Here is a 19,703-nt window from a genome sequence, read left to right as displayed (position 1 = left end):
CTGTACGGTGCCTGCGGTAATCCTGGGTGGGCTGGGCGTACCACTCCACTCACTCCTCATATTCCAGGGGGGTAAGTCTCCTGGTGCACAGATCCCTTGCCTTTCAGGAACTGCGGGTGCAGATTGACCCGGAAGGGCACTATGTGTTTTTATATTGCACAATTTTTCAGGTCACTTGTATTTTGGCAGTTGTGTATGTTCCTCCTCCGTTCTCCTCTGGGATACTCCGGGAGCTATTGACATTTACATTAGATAATCCTGCTGTACCTCTGTTTGTGATTGGGGACTTCAATGGAGTCTTGGACCCTGCCAAGGATAGGCATTCCCCAGCCCAGCCCCTGGCCTCGGGGAGGGGATTGGCTCTCTCCCGCTTTTTGGCGGAGGTGGGCTGGTCAGATGTCTGGTGTTTGAAGCATCCTGGCGTGGCCCAGTTCTCTTGTTTTTCCAAGATGCATTCCTCATTGTCAGGTATTGATCTGTGCGTGGGCACGGAGGGTGCACTCACATTGGTGGAAAAGGTGCAATATGCACATAGGGGGGTATCGGATCATTCTCCGCTGGTGATATGGCTTACTGTGAGGCCCCAGGTGGGCCTGCGCAGGGCCCCATGGCGTTTGAACGCCTTCTGGTTGAATGTTTTTCCAATGGATAATGATATTCAGGCCAGTATAATTTCTTATTTCTCTGTTAATTAACATTATGGGAGTGTGCTTTTGAGATGGGACGCCTTTAACCCTCCTCTTGTGTTAGGGTCAGAACTGACCCGTTTTCAGGTTTTGAATGTCTATAAGTATCACATAAATTTGTTTATTGCATCAAGATTTTTTTACTTTGTCAGGAACCTCTATTTAAACAATGTAATAGAAAAATAATCCTTTTCACTAAATTATAAAATACTGTGGTGAAAATTAAGACGTTCATGGTGTTAGGGTTAATTCTGACCCAGTTATAATATAGGATTTTAGGACACTAATAAGTGCCAAAACTGAAATCATAAACACTCTCTCTGCTTAGTAAAAGTGACAGCCAATCCCCTCTCAACACAGTGAGCTGTAGTTAGGGAGGGGCCTATCTCTTTTCCTGCTTGTCTGCTTCTCTAAATAAAGTGAAGAAACATAGGACAAATTGATTTCAGAGTTGCTGACTTTATTTTACCATTTTTTAAATTTGACAATGAGAGGTATGCTATCAAAAGAAAGGTCTAGGGGTCACACCAAAAATATTAAAACCAATCTTTTCAAGGATAAAGAAGCCTAACAAGGTAACCAAGAGGTAAGAAACAAATTTGATGATAAATAATTATTCAGAGGGTATTTTATGGCTGATTTAAAACACGGGTCAAAACTGACCCTAACATCATGGATAGTAACGGAATTCTAACATAAGAGGAGGGTTAAAAGCTTCCTTAGGGGTATTTTAATTGCTCATATTCGGGGTGTGCAGAATAATACTAAACGTTATGAGGAACAACTGGGTCACTATGCCGTTGAGTTGGAGGAGAAATATATAGCCAACCCCAAAGATGAGACACGAGACGCCTGGCTGTCGGCACAGGCACTCTGGGTTCGGGAACTTAACCCTAAGGCTGATAAGGAACGTTTCTTTAACAAAACTACTTTTTATGAGGGGGAGCGGACGGGTCGCATTCTCTCATGTATTGTGGGGGTGCACCCCTCGGCCCCCCTATTGGGGCCCTACAGTGGCCGTGTGGTAAACACTCAAGAGAGCATTATGGCAGAGTTAGTTATCTTCTATACTGACTTGTACTCCTCCCGAGTGGCTTACACTTCGGAGGACTTACAGCACTACTTGCAACTGATCTCCCTCCCCGAGTTGATGGGGAGTCCGCAGGATGGATTGGAGACTCCCATAACTGTAGAGGAACTGCAGGAGGCCATGGCTATGTACCCCTGCTCCAAGGCCCCTGGGGGATGAAGGCTTGCCCATAGAGATATATCGCCAGTACTCCGAGATCCTTCTCCCCAAATTGCTAGAGGTCTTCAATGCAGCTAGGGAGTCGGGTACTTTGCCAGACTCTATGACCAGAGCAAGTATTGTACTACTTCTTAAGCCAGATGCGACCAGGATCCTATAGACCTATTTCACTCCTTCAGGCTGATGTGAAAATTCTAGAGAAAGTTTTGGCGCGGAGGGTGAATAAAATTATTACACATCTCATACATGAAGATGAAGCAGGATTTATGCCTAATAGGTCCACATCTGTCAATCTTAGGCGACTTTTTGTGGCTATACAAACCCAGACGGACAATGGGGGAGGTCGAGCGTTTTTGTCCTTCGATGCTAATAAAGCGTTTGATAGCGTGGAATGGGGCTACTTGTGGGCGGTGATGAAGAAAACTGAATTTTTGTAAAATCTTACCTGTAAAATTCCTTTCTCCGAGTCCTCCGACAGTCGCCGCCATCTTCATATTCGTCACAATGGGGTACTAGACTTTGCTCCGTAGGAGTAGCTAGGCAACAGAATGTTAATATTAAAGCTTTTAACATATCCCACCCCCAGGGGGTGGTCCCCTCAGTCAATACCCTCCTACTTCCTGTATCCATACCTCAGTTTCATTGGAATAGCAGTAGAGTATACAACCAAACCCCAAAAGAGGGGCGGGGGCGGGGCGACTGTCGGAGGACTCAGAGAAAGGAATTTTACAGGTAAGATTTTACAAAAATTCAGTTTTCTCTTACGTCCTCCAACAGTCGCCGCCATCTTCATATTCGTCACAATGGGGACGTCCCAAAGCAGTGCAAACATGAGGGGTGGGAAACGCAGCCGCGCCTAAAGGCAACGCAGTCTCCACATCAGAGAAAAGAACCTTACCAAAGGAAGGAAACCAGCTGGGCAACATGAAAAAAATTTGCTCAACAGGAGCAACAACCCAGGAAAAACAAATAACCTAGGGATAAAAAACATATCCCAAACAGCCAAGGGCCCAAAACAAGGGACCCTAAGGAACTGCCGCACTAAGAACCTTGCGGCCAAAGGAAGCATCTGCCGATGCCTGAACATCCACTCTGTAGAATTTTGTGAAAGTGTGTACGGTCGACCAAGTCGCTGCCTTACACACCTGGGCCACAGAAGCCCCATGACGACAGGCCCAAGACGTACTCAGAGATCTGGTAGAGTGCGCCTTCACAGGCATAGGAGGAACTTTTCCCTTCAAAGCATATGCCTGCTCAATGGTCTGTCTGATCCATTTGGCGATGGTAGAAGCCGACGCCGCCATGCCCTTCCGAGGACCTTCCGGAAGGACAAACAAAGAATCCGTCTTGCGAAAAGACTCAGTCGACTTAAGGTAAACCCTAATCGCCCGAACAACATCCAAAGAGTGCAACCTCACCTCCTTCGGATGTTTAGGCTTCGCGCAAAGCGAAGGCAAGACAATGTCCTCATTGAGGTGAAATTCCGAAATTCTCCTTGGAAGAAAGGAAGGGTTAGGTCGCAAGACCACCTTATCCAAGTGAATGATCAGATACGGAGACTTGCAGGACAAAGCCGCCAGCTCCGACACTCTGCGAGCCGAAGTGATCGCCACCAAAAAGGCGACCTTCTTGGACAACATAGACAACGAGATCTCCCTGATCTGTTCAAAAGGAGCATGTTGTAATACGGACAGAACGAGATTCAAGTCCCAAGGAGGCAGAGGTTCCCTCCTAGGAGGGACCAGATGTCGCACCCCTTGAACAAAAAGTGCTAACCAAGGAGTTAGAAGCCACAGGACGTTGAAAAAGAACAGCCAGCGCAGACACCTGACCCTTGACAGTAGCCAGCGCCAAACGCTGGTCGACACCCGTTTGAAGGAAGGACAACACTCTAGATACCGAGTATGTGCGAGGTGAAAACCCCCTGGACTCACACCAGGCAAAATAGGCCTTCCAAGTACGGTAATAGACCTTCCCCGAGGAAGATTTTCTTGCGTTGATCAAAGTGTGAATGACCTCAGGAGAGAGACCCCTATCCTTCAGGACCTCGGTCTCAACAGCCAGACCGTCAAAGCCAGCGACTGTAAAGCAGGATGGAATATCGGCCCTTGAGACAGGAGATCTTCTCGAAGAGGCAGACGCCACGGGGCGTCGACCGCCAGATTCACGAGGTCTGTGTACCAGGACCGGCGAGGCCAGTCCGGTGCCACAAGAATCACTGTGTTTTGTTCCGAGTGCAACCTGCAAAGGAACCTGGACAGCAATTGAATCGGTGGAAACGCATACATCAGTCGGTACTGAATCCACGGAGCTACCAACGCGTCCGACGCGTCTGCCCGAGGATCGCGCGTCCTTGCCACGAACCTTTTCACCTTGTTGTTCAGACGAGACGCGAACAGGTCTACCTCCGGAAGACCCCACTTCGCACACAACATCTGGAAGACATCCGGGTGGAGGGACCATTCCCCCTGGTCCAGGGTCTGGCGGCTCAGATAATCCGCCTGCCAGTTCTCCACCCCCGGAATGTGAACCGCCGATATCGCCGGGACATGTGTCTCGGCCCAAGACAGAATGTCGGCCACTTCCCAAGTCGCTCGGGCACTCCTGGTGCCCCCTTGGTGGTTGATGTAGGCCACCGCTGTGGCATTGTCCGTCTGCACCCGAACCGGACAGCCCTGCAGCCTGTCCGTCAAACGTCGAAGGCAGAGATATATCGCACGCAATTCCAGAATGTTGATCGGAAGGGAGGATTCCCCCTCCGACCAAGTTCCCTGGGCGGACAGAACGCCCAGAACACCACCCCAGCCCGACAGGCTGGCATCCGTGGTGATCACCGTCCATGAAAGAGGACGAAAAGACCTGCCCCCTGACACCATCGGGGACTGGAGCCACCACAGAAGATCCCTTCTGGTGCGATGGCTCAACGAAATCTGGAGATCCAGAGATTGCGGTCGCCCGTCCCACCTGGACAGGATCTCCGCTTGGAGACCCCGCGTGTGAAACTGGGTGAAGGGAATCGCCTCGAAAGCCGAGACCATCAATCCCAGACATCTCATGCACGTCCGGAGTGACGAGCACGGAACGTCCCTGAGGGACCTGACTTCTTCCTGAAGAGTCCTGAGTTTGTCGTCCGGTAGGAAGACCTTCGCCTGGACCGAGTCCAGGATCATTCCCAGGTAGGGAAGACGAACAGACGGGCACAGCGTAGACTTTGGAAAATTTATCGTCCAACCAAACTCCTGTAGAGTTTGCATCGTGATGGACAGGTCCTTCTCCAGACCCTGGCTGGTCGCAGACCGAACCAGAATATCGTCCAGATACCCCAGGACAGAGATGCCCTGGGCTCTCAACAAAGCCAGAACCGGTGCAAGCACCTTGGTGAAAACCCGCGGAGCCGAAGCGAGACCAAAAGGTAACGCCACGAATTGGTAGTGATCCTCCGCAATGGCGAATCGGAGGTACCTCTGGTGACCCCCGAAAATCGGGATGTGAAGGTACGCATCCTTCAAGTCGATGGAAGCCATGAATTCCCCCGGAACCAGGGCAGCCACCACCGACCGCAGGGATTCCATGCGGAACTTGCGAACCCGCACAAAGCGGTTCAGAGCCTTTAAGTCCAGAATCGGACGAACCTTGCCCTCCTTCCTGGGCACGGTGAACAGATTGGAATAGAACCCCCGAAATCTGTCCCGATGAGGCACCGGAACCACCACTCCCTGAGCCCTCAGGTCCTGCACCGCCAGGTGCAGATCCCGCAAACGCTCCAGGGACAGTTGAAGATTTGAGGGAAAAAATCTGCTCTCTGGCCGAGAGAGAAACTCGATCTTGTAGCCAGACCGAACGATTTCCTGAACCCACCTGTCCCGAACACGGGCCAGCCAGGGTTGAAGAAAACCGAGCAAGCGTCCCCCCACCCCAGAACCGGGTGAGGGCGCCCCTTCAGGCCGCAATGTTATGGGCAGCGGGTCCGGACTGGCCGGACTTCTGCTTACCTGACCATGGCTTCTTCTGGGAGCCTTGACCTTTGAACAGCTTGCCCTTATAGTGCGACCGAAAGGCACGAAAGGACCCCTGAGAGGGCCGAAAGGAAGCATGTTTCTTACCAGGAGCCGCCTTAGCCTTGTGGGATTGGGGCAAGAGCGTGCTCTTACCACCCGTGATCCCCTTTATCAGTGTATCCAAGGATTCTCCAAAAAGGCGAGCTCCATCAAAGGGCAGATTGGCTAAGGTCTTGCGCGAAGATTGGTCCACAGACCAACACTTCAACCAAACCAGGCGGCGAGACAATACCGCCACGCTGTGTACACGTGCAGCCAACGGAACTATATCCAAGTCCGCATCACACAAATACATGACACCCTGATGGATTTGATCCACCATATCCAATGTCGCCGGTGAGGCCGAATCAGCCACCAGGACGCGCCTAAGCACCTGCGTCCAACTCGCGACAGCCTGGGCTGCCATAAGAGAAGCAAATAGAGCTTTTAGCATTGAACCCGTAATAGAATAAGTATGACGGGCAAGAGACTCCAGCCTCCTGTCCGTGGCATCCCGGAACACCGGGGTATCCTCTGCAGGAATCGCAGTGGACTTATTCAAAACCGCTATCGCGTGATCCACCGGAGGCGGTACACACCACCGCTCATCAGTAGCGGGCGTGAAAGGATAACGCAGCTTGAACCTACTTGGCACAGCAAAAGGCTTGCGTAAACTGCGCCATTGTTCCTTAACAGCGCGCTGAAAATCATCAGTGCAGGGAAAGACCTGCGATGTCTTGCGTCTTTTCTGTGTCCCATAAGCTGCCAGGGCAGCAGGACGACATGGTTCATCCTGCAAACGCAGTGTTTGTTTGATAGAAGCAACCAATTCATCCATGAGTGCAAGCTCTTCAGGCGAGCCAGGGGGAGAATTATCAACCCCTTCAACCTCAGCCTCCACCTCGGACCCCACAAGATCCAGGGAGGAACGGGACCCCGATAAGGAGACCCCAGCCATAGCAGCCCCATCCCCATCACCCTCTGAATCAGAGGAAATTGAAACTCTGGGCCGTTTTGTGGATTGAGCAGCCACAAGCATTTGCACCTGAGCAGCAAGGTTAGCCACAACCTCAGCCAAATCCCCCCCTGGGGGGGAAACAGCAGTCCCTTGGCCTCCCACCAAAGTGGCAGGAAATTTGCTTTCCTGAGAATCCATTGCCCCCAAATAATATGCTGGAGAATAAAGGGTTAACTGCCCCTTTAACAAGCGCGGCGAGCGCAGCCCACCGCACACACACAGTAGCACAAATAGACCCCCACAGGGATAAAAGCTCAACTCAGGCAAGGATATAGGAATAGAGAGGATAAAAACCTTGAGAGACCACTGCTGTTGCTGCTGCCTCGATCGGTGCGCCCAGGGAAAAGGAAGTGATGTAACTCAGGGCGCTCTATTAAAGCCTATGGAAGGCTACAATAAAAAGGCCGCCTGCAGTGTTAACATGCGGCCGGAGCGAGCGCTGCCAAAATGGCGCCGTTTGGCGCAGAAAACGCCGCTCCTCACCACAGTGAGGACCGCAGAAAAAAACACTACAGTACAATAAAACATGGCGGACCGCCACAGCGGTCGCTGTAATGTGCCCAAACACGATACATCATGCCCCACAGCACACAGCCTGTCACACATCCACAGTCTGACACAGATAGTGCAGCACAGCCCCCCTCCTTGCAGCCCACATAATGCAGCCAGAGAGATAGGGAGCTTAACAGTGTGAACAGAGGCAGGGTTACACAGTCCCAGACTGACACCCCCCAAACAGACAGGTCCCCACACAGATACACTTACCTCCTAGATGGCGTGGGGAACCCGCACAGGCGAACAAGCCACTGCACATGTGACAGGGAGAGTCGCATCCAGGACGCAGAAAAAACTGGGGTTGAGAAACCGCACAGCGTCCAGTGAGGTAGCCACCTCACCATAGCATCCCTGCAGCGAACAGGGATGGGTCGTTCATTGTGCCAGGAGCATTACCTGACTGAACGCTCGAAGGCAGGCTGGGAAGCCACTGACCCACAACCTGCGACCAGGGGGATCAGCCCGAGACCCAGCCTGCACGAATCCTCTTCATCAGAAGAACTAACTAATGCTGACAAAAATAACAGCTAAGTAAAGAGAGAGAGAAAACTCAAACAAAAATCAAAAAAAGAAGAGAAAGGCTGAGACAAAATGCCCCAGCATAGAGACATCCAGCTACTCCTGACAAGCTAGACATTGAAACTGAGGTATGGATAAAGGAAGTAGGAGGGTATTGACTGAGGGGACCACCCCCCTGGGGGTGGGATATGTTAAAAGCTTTAATATTAACATATTCTGTTGCCTAGCTACTCCTACGGAGCAAAGTCTAATACCCCATTGTGACGAATATGAAGATGGCGGCGACTGTCGGAGGACGTAAGAGAAATTTGGCCATGGCCTGGTTTTTATGTCATGGGTGCGCTTGCTCTATTGTTTTCCGCAGGCCTCCATTAGGGAGGGGGTTAGAATTTCTTCCGCCTTTAGCTTAGGGAGGGGTACGAGACAGGGATGCCCCCTGTCTCCGCTATTGTTCGCCTTGGCTATCAAACCCCTTGCGGCTAGCATCAGGGCTCAGGAATCTATAGTTGGCTTCCAATTTGGCCCCCTCCAGGAGAAAATCCTGCTTTATGCAGACGACTTGCTCCTACTGTTGGGTAATACGGGTGTTTCCCTGGGTGCCGCTATGGCCACCATTACTGAGTTTGGACGCTTTTTGGGTCTTACCATTAACTGGTCCAAGTCAGCCCTACTTCCGCTGGACGGGACGTTGGACCCTTTACTGGGGTTGTGCTGTCCTGTTCCCGTGTTAACTACATTCAAGTACCTGGGAGTGGAAATTTCGAGTGATCCGTTGACATACTGTTCTTTGAACATAAACCCCTCTTGGTAAAATTTAGAGACAAAATTTAAATATGGAATAAACTTTGGCTGTCAGTAGCGGGACTCGTGAATCTAATTAAAATGATCTTAATGCCACAATTGTTGTATTTTTTCCACAACTCCCCCCCCCCCCCACCTTGTGATTACACTTAAAATATTTTGGATCGTTAACTCGCTCTTTAGGTCTCTCTTCTGGAAGGGCCGGGCTGCCAGGATTAGGATTGAACAGCTGCAAAAACCACGGGATGCGGGAGGTCTCTCTCTCCCTTACCCGTGGATATACTACTTAGCTTCGCAGCTGCAGCATGTGGTGGGGGCCATGCCAGGTGCACAAGGTGGTTTGGCGCTGGCGATCATGAGGCACTTTACAGGTGCCTGTGGCGTGCCGGAGGGTCTCGAGGCACAACTTTCCTCAAAATCCAATAAGCAATATCCTACCTATAGACTTCTTCAGAAGGTGTGGGACAAATGCAAACAGCTACAAAGGGTCACTGGCTACACTGTATACAGTTCCATATGGAACAGCCATACATATCCTGAACGTCTCAAGCTAGATCATGCGGGTAGGTGGCTTTCCTTTTGGGGTGACTCACCTTAAACTCATTTTGGTAAATGGGACACTACTGCCCTTTGAACAAATGCGCCTTAAATTCTTCATCCCCGGGACTATGATGTATTATTATATGCAACTGAAGCATGTAGTTGAGGCCCAAACCTCCTTACACCAGATGCATATGTCTCCTGCCTACACCAAGGGGTTTATTTCCAGTTTTTACGCCTCTCTGTTGGGAGCGTATTTGGAGAAGTACCCTAGTACGGCCTGTCAACAATGGAGTGTTGATGTTGGGGAGGTTACTGAGGAGCAGTGGGAGGATGCCTTGGAGTCAGTTAGGCTGTGTTCACTTAATGTGTCACAACAGGTTTCACAACTCTACATCCTGCTCAGGGTTCACCACACTCCGCTGCAGCTCCACGCCATGGAGCTGCAACCTGATAACTTGTGTAGTAGATGTGAGACTAATGTGGGGAATTTGATGCACTTACTATGGAGATGCCCAAAGTTACACAGGTATTGGACAGAAGTGATCTCCACGATCAATCGGGTCTTGGGACTGGAGATCCCACAGGATCCCAGGCAATGTCTACTAGGAATCCTTGACCACATAGTTCAGGATAAATATTTGCTAAAGGCTGCGGCAAGAGCCTTGTTTCAGGCCCGCCTTCTCATTCTTAGACACTGGATAGCATGGGATCCCCCAACTAGTGGAATGTGGCTAGAACAATTGGGTAGCACCCTGCGTATGGAAAAATGTATCTATCAGCATAGAGGTTCCCCCGCCAAGTTTTCTAAAGTCTGGGGGGTGTGGTTAAGCTCCCCTGGTATGGCTCCAATAGACTTGATACTGAATCACCTGCTGGTTTAGTACCGAGGGGGGTTGCAGGGCTGTTCTGATGCAGGGGGGTTTATGGATGTTGACCCGATTATGGTTACTACTCATGGTTTGATATGTTGATTTTGGCCTATAGTTGATTCTCTGATCCCAGGCTGTGACATGCTTTGTTTTGTACTGATTTCTACAAATTGTTGACTGTGTACAAGAAGTATTTTTTTTTTTTTTGTGTGTCTTCTCAATAAACTTCTTTCTTGATTCAAAAAAAAAAAAAAAAAAAGTTCCACTGCGCACCCCCCGAAGGTCAGCCAATCGTGCTGGAGACCACCAGCAGAGAGAGAGAGAGACCCACAGACTCCCTGTAACAAGATGCAGCAGAAGGCCCCAGAACGTCTGCACGTGTCAGTAGCGAACTCAATACAACAGGAAATGAGCTCAGAACCTGCCCAGGGTATAGGGAGGGGCTCCACCCACAGAACAACGCCTCCAAGAACTCCCCTACAGATTTCTAGCAGAAGAATCCACCGCAAAATGGTCGTGCTGAGTTTACCAAGATGGCTGCCGATCTCCTCAGCACATGTGGCTACAAGAAAATGGCGGCCCCGCGCGGCCTGCAGAGCAAACGAGGACCCTCAGGGGGACTCCCAGACTCCACAGTGGGATCGATCAGCAGGTGGGCCCTGGAGGTACAGACCAAGACCCCCCCCCACGCACAATCGTTGGTCCGCTGCCGGCGGCGCACCCCCGACCCTCAATTCGGCCTGGAAACGCCGTCTCAGCCCCAGGGAGTAGGCCCAACAGCCCCCAGCGTGGGGGGGCAGGTAACAGAGGGGGTGCGCGACAGGACAGAGGGGAACCCGGATTGTGAGGGTCCGACTGTCCCAGGGAGGGGCCCGCGTCCACCCCAAAATCCGCCAGGGGAAGAGGGGGAACATTTACTCACCATACCAGGAACACCATCTCCTGTACTAGGAACACAAAGAGCGAATCTGACTTTCAAAAAGACTCAGTAGTTTTCAAGTACACTGAGTGCCTGAACCACAGCCAAAGTATGTAATGCAAATTCCTAAGGATGTTTAGGCTTAGGACACAAAGAGGAATGTCCTCATTTAAGTGAAAACAGGAAACCACCTTCGAAAAGGAAGGACGGATTCGAACGAAGTACCACTTTATTCTTGTGAACCACCAGATAGGGAGAACAACAGGACAAGGCCAGAGTTCCGACAACCTGCACATAGAAGTAATAGCCACCAAGAAGGCCACCTTCTGGGATAAGGTAAGCAGGGGAATCTCCCAAATATTTTCAAAGGGAGGTTTCTGGAGAACCGACAGCACCAAAGTAAGGTCTCAAGGTGGCAATGGATGTTGCACCGGAGGTGCCAAGTGTCACACCCCCTGGATAAAGCTACGCACCAGGGAATGGGCGGCCAGTGGCCTTTGGAAGAAAATTGCCAAGGCCGAAACCTGGCCCTTGATAGTACCCAAGGCTAGCTCTTGATCAACTGACAACCCGATAGCAGGGAGAGAGGGTATACTCCCTGGGACTGCCCATAGGCATAGGCAGAACTTTTTTCTGCCTATTGTCCTACTCCTGTAGGGGACAGTATAACCCTACTAATATGAAGATCAGAGACTGCGTCCGTCAATGAACGATAGAGAAAAACTTTTTTTGCCACAAGTTTTGGGAAAATAATTTTTTTTTACACAAAGTTGTCACTAAATGATATATTGCTCACACATGCCATGGGCATATGTGAAATTACACCCCAAAATACATTCTGCTGCTTCTCCGAGTACAGGGATACCAGGTGAGACTTTTTAGGAGCCTAGCTGTGTACGGGACCATGAAAACCAATCACCACCCACGCCTTTTCTAAGGGCTTAAATTGCTTATTTTACTTCTTCACTACATATCACAGTTTCGGAGACCTTGAAATGTCACGATAGCACAAACCCCCCCAAATAACCCCATTTTGGAAAATAGACACTTCAAGCTATTTGTTGAGAGGCATGTAAAGTTAATGGAATATTTTCTATTTTGCTATTTTTCTATTTTAATTTTCAGGAAAATGAAATTTTTTTTTTTTTTTTTTTACACAAAGTTGTCATTTATATTATATATTGCTCAAATATCCCATAGCTATACATGAAATTACACCCCAAAATACATTATGCTGCTTCTCCTGAGTACAGGGATACCACAGGCGTGAGACTTTTTGGCAGTCTAGCCGTGTACAGGACCCTGAAAACCAATCATCGCCTTCAGGCTTTCTAAGGGCGTAAATTGTTGATTTCAGTCCTCACAGTTTTGGAGGCAATGAAATGCCAAGATAGCACAAACCCCCCCCCCCCAAATGACCCATTTTCGGAAAGTAGACACCCCAAGGTATTTGCTAAGAGGCATGGTGAGTATTTTGCAGCTCTCATTTGTTTTTTAAAATGAAGAAAAGGAAAATTTATTTTATTTGTTTCAATTTTCAAAACTTTGTGACAAAAAGTGAGATCTGCAAAGTACTCAATATACCTCTCAGCAAATAGCTTAGTGTGTCTACTTTCCGAAAAGGGGTCATCTTGGGGGGGGGGGGGGGGGGGGTTGTGCTATGTTAGCATTTCATAGCCTTCGCAAATTGTGATAGGTAGTAAAAAAGTGAAATCAACAATTTACGCCCTTTGAAAACCTGAAGGCAGTGATTGAATTTCGGGGTCCTGTATGTAGCTAGAGTGGCAAAAAGTCTCACATGTGGTATCCCCATACTCAGAAAAAGCAGCAGAATGTATTTCGGGGTGTCATTTCACATATACCCATGGCATGTGTGCACAATATATAATTTAAGTGACAACTTTGTGTATAAAATTAAAATTTAATTGTAATTTTCACAAAACTTGTGGCAAAATATAAAGTATTCCATGGACTCATCATGCCAAATATTTCAATGACAACTTATTTTTGTCATTTTTCGAACACCTGTGACAAAAAAATTAAATATTCAATAGTCTCAACATACCTCTCAGGAAATTCCTAGGGGTGTCTACTTTCCAAAAAGGAGTAATGGGGGGGGGGGGGGGGGGTTTTGTACTGCCCGCCATTTTACCATTTTAGCACTTCAAGAAATAGGCAGTCAGAAAGTAAAAGCTGCGTTAATTCCAATGTATACACCATAGTTTGTAGATGCTATACCTTTTGCGCAAACCAATAAATATACGCTTATTGAGTTTTTTATTTTTTTTTTTTAGCAAAGACATGTAGCTAAATACATTTTGGCCTAAATGTATGGCAAAAATTGAGTTTATTGGATATTTTTTTAATAAGAAAAAAGTAGAAAACTTGATTTTTTTCCTCAAAATTTTTGTTCTTTTTTCGTTTATATCGCAAAAAATAAAAACCGCAGAGGTCATCAAATACCACCAAAAGAAAGCCATTTGTGGGGAAAAAAGGACATGAAATTCATTTGGGTACAACATTGCATAACTGCACAAATACCAGTTAAATTCACGCAGTGCCAAATTGCAAAAAATTGCCTGGTCATTAAGGGGGCAAAATCTTCTGGTCTAGAAGTGGTTAATATAAAATAGAGAGTGAGTGGTATTTTATGTAGCAATCACGAGTTCTGCCCCACCATCAGCGTGATCTCTGTAACAAAGCTTACCTCCAGGAAAGCCAACAGTCACCACAACCTCTGTAGAAGACGACACCAGAGAGGACGACGGGGGTTCATAGAGTGGACCGTTTGGATCCAATTTTTTCTGTCAACAGAATAAGATTAGGTCAGCAAACTAAAATGCTGTATTTATTTTACTTACTTACATTTTTTCTTCAGCACTTTAAAGAGAAACTTTAACAGTCATTAAATTCCCTTTTCTCTGAAGATGCTTACAACCTAACACTGCTATCAGTCACACAAATCAAGACCATTTTTTTAAGAAAGCAAATTAATTTACCAGTATGTTTTTGAAGGAACTTGGCAGGTAAGTTGTTCCAAACATTTTGAAGAACTAAGCATAGATCTCTGGATGTAGGCTGCTTCAAATCCTTCTGTTAATGTAATCCCAAACAGACTCCATGATGTTGAGGTCACGGCTCTGTGGGGGCCAAACCATCTCTTCCAGGACACCTTGTTCTTCCTTATGCTGAAGATAGTTCTTAACAACACTGGATGTATGTTTGGGGTTGTTGTCCTGCTTACACCACCCTGAAGGTATGGCATGATGGATAAGTGTCTGCCTGTATGTCTAATCATTGAGGGCACCATTGTTCCTGACCAAATCTCCAACTTAATTTGCAGAAATGCAGCCTCAAACTTGCAAAGAACCTCCATTATGCTTCACTGTTGCCTGGGGACTCATTATCGTACTGCTCTTCAACCTTTTGGCAAACAAGCTGCATCCCGCTACAGCCAAACATTTCACATTTTGACTCATCAGTCCAGAGCATATGCTGCCATATTTCTGCACCCTATACCTAGGTTTCATGCATAGTTGAGTCCCTTAGCTTTGTTTCCCCGTCAAAGGTATGGCTTTTTAGCTGCCATTCTTGCATGAAGACCATTTCTGGCCAGACTTTTCCAGACAGTAGATGGGTGTACCTGGGTCCCAATAGTTTCCACCAATTCTGTGCTGATGGCACTACTGGACATCTTCTATTGTTGAAGGGAAGTAAGCATGATGTGTCTTTCATCTGCTGCATTAATTTTCATTGGCCAACCACTGCATATACCGTCCTCAACATTGCTCGTTTCTTTGTGCTTCTTCAAAAGAGCTTGATGAACTGATACTGGTTTAAAGCCAAAGGATAGTCATACAAAATATTGATTTAAATTTTTTCTCTGTTCTCTCACTTTGCATTTTGTAAATTTATAAAAATAATTAAAATATACAGTATATATTTTTGAAAGCATTCTTACTTTATATTTCTTCACATAAGCCTATAACTGTTTCACAATACTGTAAGTATATATATCAGTAATATCAAAACACTTACATGTTAAAAGTGCTCGTGCAGCACTAAGGATAGAAGTATTGGTTGTCAGGATAGTACAGTTTTAGGGCAGGGTGAGAATGTTTAACATTTAAGTGTTTTGTTATTTTTATTGCAAAAATTTCAAAAAACTTAGCGCATTGAAGTCTCCTTTCTTCTTTATCATGTAAACATTAAAGTAAATATTGCGCCGCAGCAGAGTAAGGCAGCTCATGCATTAAATAATTTTTTTTTTCAGTTCAACCAGTGGGTTGAAAAAAAAAAAAGACCCAATTTCCCCATCCACACACTAAATGTGGATGGAGAATCTTTCAAGCTGAGTTAATGTGTTCTGAAGTCTCCCCACAGTCAGAATACTCCAATCAGTATTGCCAGTGGCACTGATCGATTGGGAAAAACTCGACAGGCTGGTTGTACAGAAGTTGATTGGTAGATCGACTACTGAAAGAACAAGCAGCCTGCCCAAACTTGGATTGAAATTGTCGTATTGTTCAAACCGTTTCTAATGTAGATCACATTGCTGTGTTTTCCAGTAGAATCCGGGGCTTTTAGGACCCAGTGACCTCAGAATTGCCCTATATCAATCCCTCATCCAATATGGCGCTGTATAGGCCTGAGGAAGGAGCGCATGCTCCGCAAACGCGTCACCTGAGCCATCGCGTCGAATTCGGGAAGTGATGTTAGGAGGAGCCCCTTGCGCGTTCCAGGAAGTGCCGGTAACTGCCGGCAATTACTCTGGGAGCCGCGACTGCTGGAGCCATCTTGAATTACAGCACCGGACAGACGGATCCTCCCCTTATGGATACCTTTTATGCTCAATTACATGCTAGTTTGTGAGTACCATTTGCACATGATTTTTAATCGAATAAATCCTTCATACTGCGCTTAGAGTGGCGCCTGTGTTCTCCTTACAGCTATCTTCTAGTTAAAGAGGAACTGCAGTCTGCTCACATTTGTAATAAAAACATATTTGCCATTCTGAAGCTTCCCTCCAACAACTTTGCATACAATTTATATATACTATGATTCTATATTTACCAAATATACTGCAGAAATCTCCCTCCACTAAGTCTAGCTGCAGCCATTTTCACTGTGCGCAGCTGAAGCTGCTTCCTGTTCACACACACTCACACCACTGCTTGCCTGCACCTTTGTCCTCATGGATCTTTGCAGTCTCCTGTTATATCCACCCTCATCCAGCCCCTCCAGCTTTGTAGCTCTCATTGGCTCTCCTATGACTCACCCCTCCTCCCTTGCTGGTAAACTCTCACGAGAGTTAGGGAAAGCGCCGTGCAGGATGTTATTAGCCTAGGCTTTTTACCAGACAAGAAAGAAGAAGCGGGCTGTATAAGGTATTCACTGGCAGAAAAAAAATGTTTTCCTATCCAAAGTTAAAACAACCAGGGCAGAGGATTTAATAGATGGAACAATGAAAAATGACTGAAGGTCTGCTTTAAATAATCCCAACTCTTGAGTCAAGAAGTCTGCATAGGTGTTAATATTTCAATATACATGGTTGAAGATATGAATCGTCAAACTGTTGGGGTATTTTGCAGCAATTCTTATGTGGCGTGAAAGAGGCCATTTACATCCCAAATGCGGGTGGGGGCCTTCAACATCATCGCTTTTCAACATATAATGGTGCTTTAACATCTCCATCTAGAATATTTGAGGCATCACACTTTCAGCTATGCAAATAAAAAGGATGGACACCTATACAGACTTCATTACATGAAGTGATAGGATTATGTAACTAAAACAGGTTACTTCCACAACTTTCATACCTCCCATCCTGGCTTTGGGTGATCAACATCTGTCTTAAAACATTCCATGGATTAAGGTGAATGTGCTACCTGAGTAGATATTCCGTAATGTTGGGCTATGTTCCCGAAATTTATTAATAAGTAGCTTGAATAAGCAGCAAAACATGCTCCACATTATGGAACGAGTCCAGGTGAATGCGGCTAACTACTGCAAGCTATCACAGCAAATCATTTTTAGGTCAACTATTGCAGCCAAAATTTCTTTCACTATAACTTTTGGTTAAATAAAAAGCCCACTGTATATTTAAGAAGCTTACCCTGGACAAGACATTAAATAAATGTAAGTAACAAAAAATATATACTGAATGGATTCCTGAAAGAAATGTGGTCATATAACCACAGGCACAAAACTCCCTAACTTAAGACTTACTGGGTCAAAGGTGGGGAGCTGAAACGTAGCCTTCTTCCATCCAAGAAAAAACTCTTCTGGAGTGTAGAACTGTATGCTGATATTAAAAGCAAACTGCAGAAAATTAAAGAAATTAGTAGAAGAATACATAGAATAATAGTCAAATTACTCTGCTCTGTAGCTTCCTACCAAGCGGTCACTGCATGAGAAATCCTTCTTTTTGCGGTCTGGAGCCCAATTTGCAGGTCTCCCAGCAGCATCTGTGTGGACAAAAAAAGATCACAAACTCAACAAGGCAATTCTATTTTATTTGAAATGTATGCATAGCCCAGCCCAAGCATTTTTTTGTAGTTTTTTTAAAAATTTTGATAGAGAAGGGAAGGGATGAAACTTGTCAGTTTAATTTTTTGCTGTATGTGTTACTTTAGGGAGATTTCCTTTTACATCTTGTCCTGGGGAAGCAACAGTAAGAAAAGGATGATCATTTATTAAACAGCACAAAAACAGGCTTTCCCATTGAAAGATATCATGTTGCAGTGACATCTCAACATTTTAGATTTTCCCCTCACTCAGTTCTGGTAAAAATGGTCACCAGGACATCTGGAGAGGCTGAATATCCTCGGTGGAGACACAGACAGCAATACAAACTTATCAAAAACAAGAACATAAAAGTTCAAAAGGTTGGGACTTTATATGAGGCTCTGCCCAAATGGGGCTAGATGCCTCCATCCCTGGTCATGTAAATGCGAAGGGGAAGGGGGAATAAAATTGATAATAAAGGTACATCGGGCAATCGGCTTGGTAAGTAGGGTAATATAATAAAATCATAATATATAATAAATGTGGTACAAACAACCAATTGCCTAGCATATCTGACAGAAAAAATAAAAAGGGGGAAATTGGGACTTTGTGTGAAGTGTGTGAGGAAGCGGTTGGCAGTTAGAATGGTAGAGTCAAACTTTACCATTCTAACTGCCAACCGCTTCCTCACACACTTCACACAAAGTCCCAATTTCCCCCTTTTTATTTTTTCTGTCAGATATGCTAGGCAATCGGCTGTTTGTACCACATTTATATTATATTATGATTTTATTATATTACCCGACTTACCAAGCCGATTGCCCGATGTACCCTTATTATCAATTTTATTCCCCCTTCCCCTTTGCATTAGCAATACAAACTTGATGGGTTTGTAACGTTTCCCTACTCAATTCAAAATCGATAAAAATAAACCATTACCTCCTACATAGATACAATCTTCTTTCTGTATTTTGATGCCATCATTAGCCTAGGACAGACACACACAATAAAGCAAAACTTTAGCCAAACAACTGAACATGGTTGAAGTACATATTTATGAGCTAGTTTACCCAAGAAATTATCTATAAATATGCTCAATCTTGTGAATTACACACTCCTGCCACATTAACCAGCCAGAATTGTGACTTCACTTTACACTACTACAGCTTCCTATACTACCTATCTACTCATGGAATTATGAAACAGAAATTATCACACTGCTGATGTTCCCTGTGCATCACCCTGAGCACCCAACACATTTTGGGGTGTGACAGATGCCTGTTCCCTTATTGCGCACTGTAGTTCTACCTTCCAGCAGCTACATCATTCTGCACTCATTGGCAGACCACACTATGCAGCACAGACCCAGGCATCTAGCACACCCAGAAATACCTAGCTTGCGAAAGATTTATAGCAGCCATAGCTCCTCAAGAAAGCAAAGGCAGAAGGACAGGTATTATTTCCTTTTTGTTAAGTTGCTTTTTAAATCCGAACTCCAGGCTAAACAAATGCTATCTAAATACAAGAGGCATTTGTATTCTAATTTAAATCTTGGTGTCCTTGGTGTATTTCCTCCAGATATTCAGAGTAGCCCAGCATGAAACAACCTCTACACTTTGCCTCTGTGCAGAAATTTCCTGTAATACACACCAGTCACTGCTGCCCACCTCTCCCTGATCAAGGTGACCGGTCTTCTATCTGCCTCCTTGTAGTTCTTTTGCAGGCAGCACAGGTAATGTGCAGTAAAGCTGGCCATATAGTGATTGAAATATAGCCAGTTCAGGATGAACCAGCCCAATTCTAGTCTGTCCTTGCTTAACAGGAATCCATTGTTTGATTAATCTTCATTTGATTAACCTAGGAATTTGGCACATATAATACACAAAAAACAGACCAGAGGCAGGCAAAACAAGGGCAGCAGCAAAAGCCAGAGAGGTGGGTGTTGTGTCCTTCAGTGAAAGCAGAAAAAGGGATTTTAAAGTGAGTACAAAAAAATATGA

The 19,703-nt window shown here is 46.2% G+C and overlaps 1 protein-coding gene across 1 annotated transcript in view; it reads right to left on the bottom strand.

Moving 5' to 3' along the window:
- Window positions 1–19,703, bottom strand: part of PNKP (polynucleotide kinase 3'-phosphatase) — a 213,542-nt gene that overhangs the window by 41,758 nt on the left and 152,081 nt on the right. Inside the window, exons 9-12 of the mRNA XM_082273922.1 lie at window positions 18,643–18,691; window positions 17,593–17,663; window positions 17,425–17,517; window positions 13,904–14,000 (exon numbers count right to left, since the gene is read on the bottom strand). Coding sequence (XP_082130048.1) covers window positions 13,904–14,000; window positions 17,425–17,517; window positions 17,593–17,663; window positions 18,643–18,691 — 310 coding nt within the window. The remainder of the gene's footprint in view (window positions 1–13,903; window positions 14,001–17,424; window positions 17,518–17,592; window positions 17,664–18,642; window positions 18,692–19,703) is intronic.

The sequence above is a fragment of the Pelophylax lessonae genome (assembly GCF_965119305.1).
Source record: "Pelophylax lessonae genome assembly, chromosome: 12".
NCBI lineage: Eukaryota > Metazoa > Chordata > Amphibia > Anura > Ranidae > Pelophylax > Pelophylax lessonae.
Note: the sequence above shows the minus strand (reverse complement) of the source record. Positions and strands in the feature narration are given on the sequence as shown.